This window comes from Physella acuta, unplaced genomic scaffold (assembly GCF_028476545.2).
Source record: "Physella acuta isolate Inbredline_101_S28 unplaced genomic scaffold, ASM2847654v3 ptg000125l, whole genome shotgun sequence".
In the NCBI taxonomy this organism is placed as follows: Eukaryota; Metazoa; Mollusca; class Gastropoda; family Physidae; genus Physella; species Physella acuta.
Window position 1 is genome coordinate 209741 of NW_026731644.1, and position 15366 is coordinate 225106.

General features: G+C 40.3%; 2 protein-coding genes across 2 annotated transcripts in view; one reads left to right on the forward strand and one right to left on the reverse strand.

Annotated features, from left to right (window-relative positions):
* Window positions 1-839, forward strand: part of LOC131934977 (metabotropic glutamate receptor) — an 83996-nt gene extending 83157 nt beyond the window's left edge. Inside the window, exon 12 of the mRNA XM_059291253.1 lies at window positions 676-839. Within this exon, the coding sequence (XP_059147236.1) occupies window positions 676-839 (164 nt within the window). The remainder of the gene's footprint in view (window positions 1-675) is intronic.
* Window positions 840-7833: 6994 nt separating this feature from the next.
* Window positions 7834-15282, reverse strand: LOC131934973 (DNA ligase 1). Its single transcript, XM_059291248.1, has 7 exons — window positions 15152-15282; window positions 12801-13314; window positions 12132-12251; window positions 11325-11527; window positions 10241-10388; window positions 8234-8396; window positions 7834-7986 (listed from the first exon to the last, which is right to left on the reverse strand). The coding sequence occupies exons 2-6, from the start codon at window positions 13302-13304 to the stop codon at window positions 8235-8237; spliced, it is 1137 nt and encodes a 378-aa protein (XP_059147231.1). The 5' UTR covers window positions 13305-13314; window positions 15152-15282; the 3' UTR covers window positions 7834-7986; window position 8234.
* Window positions 15283-15366: the final 84 nt, after the last annotated feature.

Below are 15366 nucleotides of genomic sequence, written 5' to 3' on the forward strand. Positions count from 1 at the left end.
AAATCAGGTTCAATAACGATGTGATAGAATTAATTTAGAGAAAGATGATTTTTTTTTCTTTACACCTAGAGTGAAGTTTAGTTTCTTGAGAATTTTTTTCTTTGAACCTACCCTGAAGTTTTTTGTGTTATGTTTACACCAAGACCGATACTTCATTTTTTAAATTTCTCTCTTTGCCGTTTGGTCATGGTCTAATCCTGATTGGTCGACCGTCGACGGTTTAATCTCGGTTAGATTTGGTCGATGGTCGCTCAACGATGATCAATGCCGGCTCTCATTGGTACCGGCTCAAAGATATCCTTGCCGGCAGTCTCCTGACCGGCAGACTCCTGACCGGCAGACTCCTGACGGAAGAATCTTGCAGGAGTAATCCCTCTTGATACCCAAGTTATCATCCCTTGTAAGCTGTCCAACAAACAGATCGGTGGGGTGTGAGGTGGTGGGTGGGATGGGTGGGTGGGTGAGATGGTACGTGGGTGGGTGGGGTGGGTGGGGTGTGAGGTGGTGGGTTGGGGTGGTACCTGGGTGAGTGGGGTGGGTGTGGTGGGTGTTTTAGGTTGGTGAAATGGGGTGGGATGGTGGTTGGGTGGGATGGTGGTTGGGTGGATGGTGGTTGGGTGGGATGGTAGTTGGGATGGTGCCACTCAATAAATATGTCTCACCTTTTTGTTCCAGATTTTGAAATGTCCCGTCACCTACGCAGCTCCGGTTCATTCAGCAGCGCGTACAGCCGGTCCACCAACGCCACCCAGACCTACAGCAACGGTCACAGCATCAGCACCCAGACCCTGGACAGTGTGGGCGACCCAAGGTTCGATGACGATGACGTGGAGTTATGATGGGAACTGGTGCTTAACGGTTTTAGTGTCTGGTTATGACTGCTCTTCCCCGTGACGTCATGGCCACGTCAGAACATGACGTCATGGCAGCGTCAAACATGACGTCATTGGATCATGGAAAATGTGTGTAGAAAGGATGCGCTTTAAAAATGTGAAACACAATTCGAATTTTTAACTTTGTAGTTTTTTTTTAGTCTTCATGTTTGGAACTACTTTCTTACAGCGTAAGAACAGAAGGGCGAGGTGCTCGTCTAAGTGAGATGAATGCGCGCGTGTGTTCACTTCATGCGTGGTGCACCATGAACTTCACGTGACGTCATTAACCCGGATGAAACATGTGAATTTCTGACATGTGATTTGGACTACAACCAGATCTGTGTTTTAGTGTAGTGAATGTTTCCACTTCATATCATTGTGGGGTATCCAAAAGTTTGTAAGGTGTGTGGGGTGGTAGGGTGTCAAGTAGGGTGTGTTGGTTAGGGCTTGTATAATAGAATTTTGTGTATTTCAATGGTGTGTAATTATTGGAGATACTAATTATAGAATTTGACTAGATGTGTATGATAATTAGTAGCCGCCTATAGAGGTCTGATTGTTCGGTCTATGATACAAGGCTTCATGTCGTCTTAACTCAGACTGTGACCAAAGTATGAAAATTTCATTGAAATGGATTTGTAAACTATTTGCCTTGTAAAATTGTAAAAGTAGTTTCTGGAAATTAGAAATGTCTGGTAAGACAGTCGCTGGGGATCAAGTGAGACTAGTAGCACGTAGTGATGGAACTATATGAACAGGACATAGGACAACAGGACATGGGGCCACTGGACATAGGACAACATGACATAGGACAACTGGACATGGGGTCACTAGGACATAGGACAGCTGGACATAGGACAGCTGGACATAGGACAACATGACATAGGACAACAGGACATAGGACAACAGGACATAGGACAACAGGACATAGGACAGCTGGACATAGGACAGCTGGACATAGGACAACATGACATAGGACAACAGGACATAGGACAACAGGACATAGGACAACAGGACATAGGACAGCTGGACATAGGATAGCTGGACATAGGACAACAGGACATAGGACACCTGGACATAGGACAACAGGACATAGGATAGCTGGACCAGTAAAACAGAATCAGTAGGACAAAAGCTGAACTTATTCTTATGTGTGAACTGGACGTACAAATTGGTGTCATACAAATTGGTGTCAAACAAATTGGTGGCACACAAATTGGTGTCACACAAATTGGTGACACAAATTGGTGGCACACAAATTGGTGACACAAATTGGTGGCACACAAATTGGTGACACACAAATTGGTGACACAAATTGGTGACACACAAATTGGTGTCACACAAATCGGTGACATAAAAAGGTGAGCTTCCCTCCAGCGACGTTTAAGCAAAGTAAATTGATTGAATTCTTCAAACATCATCTTTTTAATCGGCCTTGAATTCTTCAAACATCATCTTTTTAATCAGCCTGAAGGGGAGCAGCCTTTTAATATAAACACAAATAATTACTGGGGGATTTATTATATCTGTTGACTTAGCTTATGTATTCTATAGCCGCAGCAATGGATAGCACATTAAAACGATATCTTCTATCACTGCAGCTAGTTAGTGGCTGGGTTAGAGTTAGCGGAGGGGTTAACATTCACTAGGTAGAGGGAAACATTCACTGGGGTAGGTTTGTTTCACAATAGCATGCTCTCGTTCTGTTACATCATAGGCTCGGGGTGGGGATTGGGGGTGGAGCGAAATGACCTTGTATTGAGTGACCTGGGGCATATCCTGCTCTGGTTTTGTTGTTGTTTTTTGGGAACATTATTTGTTTAAAGATTTCTAACTCTTAAATAAATATAGGAATTTTAATTGGTAGATACTTTCAAATTGAAATAAAAAATTACGAGAAATAAATTCTCACAGCTCTGCTGTTATTAAACGGAAGGAAGTGGGGGGAGGTAAGGGGAATGGAATTACGAGAATAATTTAATTCAACTTTAATTTGACGGGGACGGTAAACCAAACTCCACCAAGTGGGTCGATAAATTGTGCGGGAAATAAAATTGGACGTGTTCTAAAGTTGGCACGCCGCGCCTAAAAAATCTGGCCAGTTTATCAGATGAATATGTCAGGATTCTGAACCCTCAATCGTCCCCGGTTTTTTATCAGGCAAACATTCACCAGGCATGTCTTCAAGCTGAGAAAATTAATAACGCCAAACCTGGGCTAATCCTAGATGATGGCCCATTTTTTGTGAATTAAATCCGGCAATATCGCAATGGTTGTGAATTTAGATTACATCGAAATTTACGGTAGATCAGATCAGCATCTCACTCGATTTATATTTTCGTTGCAAGGGAGGCGAGCAGGGCTGATGAATCGATAGATTAATAGAAGGGAGACAACACTTTGAAATCCTTTCAGAAAAATCAAATGAATTATATATATATATATATATATATATATATATATATATATATATATATATATATATATATATATATATATATATATATATATATGTATATGTATATATATATGTATATATATATATATATATATATATATATATATATATATATATATATATATATATATATATATATATATATATGTATATATGTATATATGTATATATATGTATATATGTATATATGTATATATATATATATATGTATATATGTATATATATATGTTTATATATATATATCCTCATTAGGGTTGATTAAGATGAAGGACAGCCGCCACCCACTACTAATGTAAAATCTATTCTAGTCGGGACTTATTTACAGAAGGGGGGGGGGGGCACTCGGGTTAGCCTCCCCTTACCCTGGGCAAGGGAGGTAATGACTACGTCAGTAGTGGTGTCACAGCAGGATTATAACAGCAGCTGGCTTTGGCAGTGATCATTATCTCCCCTAGATTGTAACAAGAGACGAAATGTAATTGGTTACTTCCCTTGGTCGACATATGTGATTTTGGATGAGACCAACATTGGGACCTTGATAATATTTCCGACATCAGCTGTTGTATTTAGTGGGGAATAAATTAGATCGAGGGTTCTACACTAATTTGAGGGGTTTATTTTTGTATTCACCGCAAAAACTGGTGGGTGACAATTTGATTAGATTTGACCGTTGGTGTTAATTGATTGGATGTGTCTTGTTCTTGTCAACACTTCACCACACACAGTAGGTCCTCACACAGTAGGTCCTAAGACTAGACGATTGAGTACATGAAATAGTGTTGGCTTACTCGACAACACGTGACTTGAACTTGTACAGTGACCTTTGACATTTGGACTTAATCAAAACAGGGGTTTGAGCAATGTGACATATTTACAACAGCATGCTTGTAAGGGTGTATGATATGTTGATTTCATGGTTTAGATTAGAGAGTTGTACATTGATGAACTATTTGGTGTATACGTGTATATGTGGATATTGGTGTGTTTATGTGTATATTGGAGTGTACACAGTTTATCGTTTGTAAAATATTTTCATAATAATCAATTGGAGCACTGTATAGATAACTTATGTACCGGACTTTTTCATGTATGTATATATATATATATATATATATATATATATATATATATATATATATATATATATGAGTGTGTGTGTGACTGTGTGCGTATGTGTGTGTGACTGTGTGTGTGGTGTGGTGCGTATATGTGTGTGCTGTTTGGGTGTGCGTGCGTGTGTGTATGTTTAATCAATTAAAAGACTTGAATGCAGCTCCATTCATATCACCGTGATAAGGTCAGTGAGGGGTGGTCAGTGTGTCCACTCTGTTGATCCTTATGTTGTTTCAATTTTTTCCTAATACGTCTGGTGTGTTTTTATATTTTAATAAATTTTGTGTCAATAATTGTTAGCAAATGTAACTGAATTGGTGTGCACAATTTTTGTATCTTCCATCTCAAAGATTTCCTATGCTAAAAACGAATTTTAGATTTGCCATCGATTTCACTATGTTTGTGTTTATAATAAAGGAAATGTATGCATGAATATCTGCAAGAGATGTTTATCTTAATATCTGCACTGACGATCTGCATGTTCACTTTTGGATGTGTTGTAAAAAAAGTTATTTATTTGACGTCAGTACGTAACCTTCACTCTTAGACTAGCTCAAGGTGAAGGTCACCGGCTTCCAAATTACTGTCACGTGGTTGTGACGTCTGACTCTACCGTCTGTCATCTGACGTCATAGAGCCGGTGTCACGTCTGCCGTGTCATACACGTCTGAGAAAAGATCCGCCGCGTCACAGATGCGTCGTTTAGATGACTTGTGATGTCATTTGGGGACATGTGATGACATTGTGTGACCTTATGTGCTGTAATATGACATTATGACACAGTTTGTGATATTATGTGACATTAGATGCCATGTGATGACATTTAGTAAGTGCGTGTGTTTGAAAGCGATAAATGTCATTTTAAAAGATAAAGGCACGTTCCGACTTCTTGTCCAATAGCTAATTCACTTAAGCCAATAGCTGATCAACTTCATCCAATAGATAATCCACTTAAGCCAATGGCTAATCCACTTAAGCCAATAGCTAATTCACTTAAGCCAATGGCTAATCCACTTAAGCCAATAGCTAATTCACTTAAGCCAATGGCTAATCCACTTAAGCCAATAGCTAATTCACTTAAGCCAATAGCTAATCCACTTAAGCCAATAGCTAATCTACTTAAGCCAATAGCTAATCCACTTAAGCCAATAGCTAATCCACTTAAGCCAATAGCTAATCCACTTAAGCCAATGGCTAATCCACTTCAGCCAATAGCTAATCTACTTTAGCCACTATCCAACAGTATTGCTACTGAGAACTTGCCCTAATGCTACCATTGGCTACATTAGCCTTCATGTATAACAAAACTTGAGGCTACCTAACACCAATGCTACCTAATACAAAATCATGTATGCTACATCGTGCTATGTGAGTATGTTCCAATGAAAGGAGCACGTGTAAAAATTATGCCTGATTAGGTTGACCCAATTATTTATAATTAACTTGCATTTTAGACTTATTTCACATCATTTTATAATGAGAACTATCTCGAAAATCATTAAACATTTTAGTCTGATTTTTTTCCACACGTTTTGGCTTGCTTTGTTTGGCTTCAATCTGTTGTTCAATGTGTTGTTCAATGTGTTGTTCAATGTGTTGTTCAATGTGTTGTTCAATGTGTTGTTCAATGTGTTGTTCAATGTGTTGTTCAATGTGTTGTTCAGTGTGTTGCTCAATGTGTTGTTCAATGTGTTGTTCAGTGTGTTGTTCAATGTGTTGTTCAATGTGTTGTTCAATGTGTTGCTCAATGTGTTGTTCAATCTGTTGTTCAGTGTGTTGCTCAATGTGTTGTTCAATGTGTTGTTCAATGTGTTGTTCAATGTGTTGTTCAATGTGTTGTTCAATGTGTTGTTCAATGTGTTGTTCAATCTGTTGTTCAATGTGTTGTTCAATGTGTTGTTCAATGTGTTGTTCAATCTGTTGTTCAATGTGTTGTTCAATGTGTTGTTCAATGTGTTGTTCAATGTGTTGTTCAGTGTGTTGTTCAATGTGATGTTCAATGTGTTGTTCAATGTGTTGTTCAATGTGTTGTTCAATGTGTTGTTCAATGTGTTGTTCAATGTGATGTTCAATGTGTTGTTCAATGTGTTGTTCAATGTGTTGTTCAATGTGTTGTTCAATGTGATGTTCAATGTGTTGTTCAATGTGATGTTCAATGTGTTGTTCAATGTGTTGTTCAATGTGTTGTTCAATGTGTTGTTCAATGTGTTGTTCAATGTGTTGTTCAATGTGTTGTTCAATGTGTTGTTCAATGTGTTGTTCAATGTGTTGTTCAATGTGTTGTTCAATGTGTTGTTCAATGTGTTGTTCAATGTGTTGTTCAATGTGTTGTTCAATGTGTTGTTCAATGTGTTGTTCAATGTGTTGTTCAATGTGTTGTTCAATCTGTTGTTCAATGTGTTGTTCAATGTGTTGTTCAGTGTGTTGTTCAGTGTGTTGTTCAATGTGTTGTTCAATGTGTTGTTCAATGTGTTGTTCAATCTGTTGTTCAGTGTGTTGTTCAATGTGTTGTTCAATGTGTTGTTCAATGTGTTGTTCAATGTGTTGTTCAATGTGTTGTTCAATGTGTTGTTCAATGTGTTGTTCAATGTGTTGTTCAATGTGTTGTTCAATGTGTTGTTCAATGCGTTGTTCAATGTGTTGTTCAATGTGTTGTTCAATGCGTTGTTCAATGTGTTGTTCAATGTGTTGTTCAATGTGTTGTTCAATGTGTTGTTCAATGTGATGTTCAATGTGTTGTTCAATGTAATGTTCAATGTGTTGTTCAATGTGTTGTTCAATGTGTTGTTCAATGTGTTGTTCAATGTGTTGTTCAATGTGTTGTTCAATGTGTTGTTCAATGTGTTGTTCAATGTGTTGTTCAATGTGTTGTTCAACGTGTTGTTCAACGTGTTGTTCAATGTGTTGTTCAATGTGTTGTTCAATGTGTTGTTCAATGTGTTGTTCAATGTGTTGTTCAATGTGTTGTTCAATGTGTTGTTCAATGTGTTGTTCAATGTGTTGTTCAATGTGTTGTTCAATGTGTTGTTCAATGTGTTGTTCAATGTGTTGTTCAATGTGTTCAATGTGATGTTCAATGTGTTGTTCAATGTGTTGTTCAATGTGTTGTTCAATGTGTTGTTCAATGTGTTGTTCAATGTGTTGTTCAATGTGATGTTCAATGTGTTGTTCAATGTGTTGTTCAATGTGTTGTATCTGGGTGGGGTGGATGGTGTAGCTACATTTTGTGGTGGTGATTTGCATACACCATTTGTGTGGTGTTGTAATAGATACACCATTTGTGTGGTTCTCGTTTGTTAACAAAACATTTTTGTTGTGTTGTGTTCAGTCAGCGAGGTTAAGAATCGTGTGTGATAAAAATGTAACAAAATTAAAATCGAAGCAAAATTAATAAATAATACATTTATTTATCAAATTTATGAAAAGATGAAAACATTATGGCATAGGTTTAAAAGTTACCAAATTAATTTCTTAGGATAAAAAAATTCTGCTAATCCACTTTTTGAGATTGTTCTTTTTTTTAATCGACCGTTCAGAAACCTGTTGAAATATAAATGTTTAATCTAAGGGGAATGACTCTGTATAAACCTTCCATACAAGATTATCGACGTTACTTCCCTTTCAAAAGTTAATAAGAAATAAAGAAACAAAATTTCGTTAGTTGATAGTTTATCTTCTGAAGGTAAGGTTTTAAGTCCTTCTGCAGATAAATACTTATAAAATATAAAATATATTGTCAAAAGTTTTTAAAAAATGGAGTTTAAATGTGCAGGTGCTAAAAGATGACCTTAGAACTGGTGGTTCCTCCTGTACTGGGCCAACTCTGGCTCGGCTCGCACCAACATGCTGGTGAACTGCTTGGCCCCGCTACACATGACGTTGATGTACTCATTCAACACGAACTTGAACTGCTCCTGAAGTTCAAGGTCAGCGAACCACTTGATCCTCTCCTGCAAATACGTCACAACATGTCACAAATATGTCACAACATGACACAAATACATTACAGATGTGACACAAATACGTCACAACATGACACAAATACGTCACAACATGACACAAATACATCACTTGTGTGACATAAATACGTCACAACATGTCACAAATACATCATAAATGTGACATAAATACATTACATACGTGTCACAAATACGTCACAGACATGACACAAATACGTCACGGATGTGACACAAATACGTCACAACATGTCACAAATACATCATAAATGTGACATAAATACATTACATACATGTTACAAATACGTCACAGACATGTCACAAAAATGTCCGATAGTTGAGGGTTATTAAAGTGGTAGGAGTTGGATGGTACCTTGACCGAGATGGTGTTGGTGTTACAACTGTCGCTGAGAGCACGGGTGACCGTGTGTACAACTCGTGTAGTGAACTCTGGTCAAACACACAACAAACTCACAGCACGGGGAAGTACTGGACACACATGACCCGGGCCACGCTTCATGACACACACGAACTGGGTGGGTCTTGCTTGTGTTGTTTGTTTTCTGGATTGTGTAGTTGATGGATGTGTGGTTTTGTGATGTCAATTGTAAACTTGGTCATTCCATCATCATGTTGTGGTGTAGGGTTGTGTTAATGATGACTTTTCATTGTTTGGATTACTGGCTGTAGAAGTCTCTTCCTCAAAAGGTAGGATCATTTCTTTTGATGTATCCGTGGGTGGGGTGGGTGTGTCCGTGGGTGGAGTCAGTGGAGTGGGTGTGTGGAGTGGGTGTGTCCGTGGGTGGGGTGGGTGTGTCCGTGGGTGGAGTGGGTGTGTCCGTGGGTGGAGTGGGTGTGTCCGTGGGTGGGGTGGGTGTGTCCGTGGGTGGAGTGGGTGTGTCGATGGACACAGTTGGAGTGTCTTTCATGTTCTCTCTCATTATACCTCAAGCTTTTTGACCTTCGACCTTTAGCCTCTAATAAATCTCAAGGTAAATTACAATTCTTCTAAAGTCAACTTAGAAAACTGGATATGCAAATCCTAAAGCAAACAGTTCCTTAAGCTAACTTTTATAAGACCGAGTTTTTCTTTCTTTACATGAAAGAAAATATGTCAAATAGAATAAATTAAATTATGTCAAGGGGGGATAGGGGGAGTAGATGGGGGTGGGGGGGGGGCTTGCTCAGTGGGTGAGATGTCCTAATTAGTTGTTATAATTAGCCCTCCCCTCGAGACGACTCTATCCACACACAGTACACTTAGTCCACCCTCCCCACCCCACACTTACCCCTCCTCCCTCACCCCACGGTACACTTAGCCCCCCCCCCACACACACACACCCACGGTACACTTAGCCCCCCCTCCCCCCACCCACCGGTACACTTACCCCACCCCACCCCACACCCCCACCTACCCCCCCCCCCCCCCAACACACACCCCACGGAACAGTTAGCCACGCCCTGTCTGCTACCTGTCTCGGCCAATATTTATTTGAGTGTCATCCTTACCTCGTGAGGAAACAGAACTGCTTCAACTCTACCGTGACACGGCAGGTCTAATATTTGCTCGTCATAGGGGTCTAATTACTGTCTTAAGTTGATGGTCTACATCTTGGGTCTAGGAGGGTCTAAATGTGATGGTCTACATCTTGGGTCTAATTACGGTCTAACTGTTACCTGTTTCTTTGAGGGGTCGCTCAGGTAGGCAGCGATGCTAATGTTACCTGTTTCTTTGAGGGGTCACTCAGGTAGGCAGCGATGCTAGAGTTGGCTAATGTTACCTGTTTCTTTGAGGGGTCGCTCAGGTAGGCAGCGATGCTAGAGTTGGCTAATGTTACCTGTTTCTTTGAGGGGTCGCTCAGGTAGGCAGCGATGCTAGAGTTGGCTAGACTGGAGAAGTTGCCGTCGACGCTGTAGTAGTCGACTGTAGGGTACTGGTTGCCGTCGTCTATCATGTCCACGCTGCCGTACGTGCCGTCGTGGACTCTGTCAACAAAACATTGACCAGTTGACGTGTCAACAAAACATTGACCAGTTGACGTGTCAACAAAAACATTGACCAGTTGACGTATGTGTCTACATGGAATATGTCAACAAAAACATTGACCAGTTGACGTGTCTACATTTTGGCACGTCAGCCTATAAACAGTTCCCATTATGGACACTTAAACCAAACAGGTTGGGTAACTCCAAAGTTTTACATCAACAAAGAGAGACCACTCTAGCGGTCATCATTGAGGTCAGGGGGTGGGGTTAAAGTGGACACTGGTGCTATTTGAGACCAGACTATGGAAAGGAATTGCCCAGTTACGTCATCATTGGACCGGAGCCTAAATGTGACCTTGACCCAGACCTTCTCACCAGAGCCAGACAGACATGCAACTTGATGCAGCGAGTGTCAACAGTGTGCAGGAAATTAACGTGCAACAACTGTTGACTTTATGAAACCCGACGCCCTGATCAAACACACAGTCCACATGTATCTAAAAACTTTTCACACTTCTAGAGGCGTTGGGGGGGGGGGGGGGAGAGGTTAAATCATGGATCTTTTTATGTGATAATTCTATCTCTGACTTTATATGATGATTCTATCACTGATTTTAGCCTCGATTGTAAACCAACAAAATAGCGCACTCATAAATACCCCGACCCCTGGACACTAGTGCATAGGGACAGACCCACCACTTGACCCTTGGGACAGACCCACCACTTGACCCTTGGGACAGACCCACCACTTGACCCTTGGGACAGACCCACCACTTGACCCTTGGGACAGACCCACCACTTGACCCTTGGGACAGACCCACCACTTGACCCTTAGTGTGACAGTTTGACCCCACCTTTTTCTTTCATCGTATAACCCTACGAAAGAACTGACCCTCCTGTCCTATGCTAGAACTGACCCCTCCTGTCCTGACCCACCTTTGTAGAATGTCCTTAGAGCTGTCACACTTGCAGAACTCGAGGAAGTGACCAGTGATGGCGTACATGAAGCTCAGCTTCTGGTACATGTACTCGTGAGAGAGGGATGAGAGCTTCTCTGTCAACATCTTCTTCATGTGGACCTTTTCCATCTGCTTGTAGATGGCCATCTTAGCGTCTCTCTCTTGCTTCTCTCTCATCTCCTGGTGTACGGGATGGTGGTGATGATGGTGGTGGTAGCGGTGGGGGTGGTGGTGGGGGTGGTGGTGGTGGTGATAATGATGATGATGGTGATGGTGATGGTGGTGATGGTGATTATGGTGATGGTGATGGTGATGGTGATGGTGATGGTGGTGGTGGTGATAGTGATGGTGATGGTGGTGGTTATGGTGATGGTGATAGTGATGATGATGATGGATATGGCGGTGCTGATGGTGATGGTGATGGGTATGGTGATGTTTATTGTGATGGTGATGGTGGTGATGGTGATGATGATGCGGATGGTGATGATGGTGATGGTAATGGTAATGGTGGTAATGGTGAGTATTGTGATGATGATGGTGATTGGTAGAATAAGCGATATTTACATAACACAAACGACGTACAGGATACAAAAGACAAAATGGTTGTTAGATGGAACCCAGACTTAGAATGTGGAGGGGTTTGTTCATGACTAGAGTTTCTGATAATAAGACTCAACTGGTAAACCTTAGCCCTAACTAGTGCTGATAGAGCACTCATCCAGTTGATAACTATAAACTTGCCCCAATGATGACGTAATAATTCCAAACTGACGTCGTGACATACCTTAGCCCTAACATATTCTTTGAACTTGAAGACGTTTCTCTGCATGTAATCTTTGAATTCACCGTTGTCTTCTCTGTCGCCGCCGCTGATCCAAGATTTGAACTGTTCGAAGGCGGATTTCTACATGTGGGAGACAAGAATCAAGGGTCTATATTTGTATTTCACATAACCAATTCATTCATGTGAATTTTCGTACCTACAGTTGCATAATAATAGTAAATTATGTATATTCTAATATACTAGACGACCGCGTTATCCCTTGGATAACTTATACTTCGGCAAAGAAAATAAAACTATTAAAAGTACATCTCTAAAAAAACTGTCTTAATATTTAAGTAGATTAACATTCTTATTATATTTATTAAATAATTTTGCACATAAATCTATTTCTTCTTTCTTTTACTCTAAATTATCTCGGTTTGACCTATTTTTGTTTTACAGACATTACAAAGTAGTTCAGCTTATTTTTTTGCGTGCTGTGAATTTATTTGTGCTTTACTTTTAGCCATATTTCAGGTTTTCTTTTTTGCCTTTTGCGTAAACGTGTATTCTATGTCATTTTTGTCATTTCAAACAAAACGAGGCAATCTTTTTTAACTGCTAACGATTTAGTTCGTGAACTTCTTGGAAATGTTTTAGTTTGTTGGATGTTATCTTTTTATAACTCACGTGATCGTCATCGTCTCTTCTTCTTCTGTGTTCGTCATCATCATCATCATCGTGTCGCCTTCTTCTGTGTTCATCATCATCATTCTTTCTGCCTTTACGGTCGTCATCACCCCATCCTTTAGATTTTTTGTCTCCCCAACCTTTCTTTTCATCGTCTTTCTCCCCCCAACCTTTCTTTTCATCGTCTTTCTCCCCCCAACCTTTCTTTTCATCGTCTTTCTCCCCCCAACCTTTCTTTTCATCGTCTTTCTCCCCCCAACCTTTCTTTTCATCGTCTTTCTCCCCCCATCCTTTCTTTTCGTCCTGCTCCCCCCAACCTTTAACCTCTTTGTCCCCCCACTTCTTATCTTGATCGTTCCCTTGGCCAAACTTGTGACCCAGATCCTTCCTGTCCTCCTCCCCCCACCCCTTACTCTTGAGTTTCTCCTCCATCTCAGACCACATCTTGGCGAAATCCCCGGCCAAAACCATCGGGACCACCAGCAAGACAAACAGCAGCTTCATGGTGAGTACACTGAAACACACACGTCAATATAATCACAACATTCATGGTGGGTACAATAAAACACACACGTCAATACAATCAAAACCTTCATGGTGAGTACACTGAAACACACACGTCAATAAAAAAACAACCTTCATGGTGAGTACACTTAAACACACACGTCAATATAATAACAACATTCATGGTGAGTACACTGAAACACACACGTCAATATAATCACAACCTTCATGGTGAGTACACTGAAACACACACGTCAATATAATCACAACCTTCATGGTGAGTACAAACACACACGTCAATATAATCACAACCTTCATGGTGAGTACAATGAAACACACACGTCAATATAATCACAACCTACATGGTGAGTACAATGAAACACATGACAATATTATCACAAGATCGACAATGAGGGTCTCGCCAAAAGTGAGTCTAAAGATCATTAGGCCGACCGCAGTGTCGGTCAAGCATTGAACGCAACAGTTGGTCAACCAATGGACGCAACAGTTGGCCAACCAATGGACGAACCACTTGGTTAACCAATGGACGAACCACTTGGTCAACCAATGGACGAACCACTTGGTCAACCAATGGACGAACCATTTGGTCAACCAATGGACGAACCACTTGGTCAACCAATGGACGAACCATTTGGTCAACCAATGGACGAACCATTTGGTCAACCAATGGACGAACCATTTGGTCAACCAATGGACGAACCATTTGCTCAACCAATGGACGAACCATTTAGTCAACCAATGGACGAACCACTTGGTCAACCAAAGGACGAACCATTTGGTCAAACCAGTTTGTATACCTAAGTAAAGATAGTCTGTAGTTCAGATTTTAAAATTAAATTAAAATACTTTATAATGCACTAAAAATAATAAACTAAAACTAATTTACTTCCTTAAACGAAAGCATTGGTCGCTCATGGAAACTCTTGCTCATTTTGACCAATGATTTCATTAAAGAAAGCAAATCTGCCTATCTATATATATAATTCTCTACGTGGGGACCATGTGGGACACCACCACGTAAGCACGACTAGCAGTCCCCTCCCTTCCTCTCGAGGTATAATCCTACCACCCCCTCCCCCACATGGTCTGGTGAGCTTGTGGTTAACGCCAAATGTTTACAATCGTAGAGCCGGCTCGAATTTGTGACGGATATTAGGGACAGATAATTTAGTTTTTAAACGATTTGAAACTTAGGGAGGTACCTAAAAGGAATTTGCATTCAGGGGGGGGGGCGGATGGGGTGGGGGTATCGTCATTCACGAGCTACTGAAAGTGTTTTAAAGCAAATATTTTCAGTCGCCGCATTGGTAGAGTCGAATTCCTAAATTATGAATTACTAAAAAGCAGAAAATAAAACCGCTAAATAGTGGCGTATACTACGCCTTGGGTCGACTCGATTGTTTTATTTTCTCATTTTGTAGTCCACTCAAAGGCATAAAACCAATCATCCGTGACTGACGGTTAATCGCTGTCTTCTAGTACTTGGTCCTGCTACCCTCTCTATGTTTATTGAATTCGGTAATACGTTAATTATTTTTAATGTCTATTTAATATTTAATTAGATTAAAAATAAGATATTCTTGCGTTGTCATCAGAGATTAATGTATATTGAAAATTTGAACGAATTAAATTGAACTTCATTAAAAGTAGTCGAAATGGAGTTACAAGTTGTGTCACTAACCCACAAGCAAGCAAGCAAACTAAGTAACAAACCAATAAAATAACTAAATAAAAACATATTTAAAAAATATTCCATGCCTAAGATAAACCTGGCTTACTGCAGGCCTAATATCCAAACAGAAACTTACAAAAGGATCGAGACTTACCTCCGCTAGACAGCTAGACAAGACGGAACTCCGGTAAAACAACAGCGCTACTGGGTCCCTAGAGAGCACCGTTAATTTATACCTGAAGAAATCAAAAGTTGTTTGCTCAAAACTGTCTCCCACACGCCAATTCTGACTCTTTAAACATACATCACGAGAAGTTTGTTTTTAGGGGTGGGGGACGAAGACTGAGGGGGAGGGGGGTCAAAGGGTGG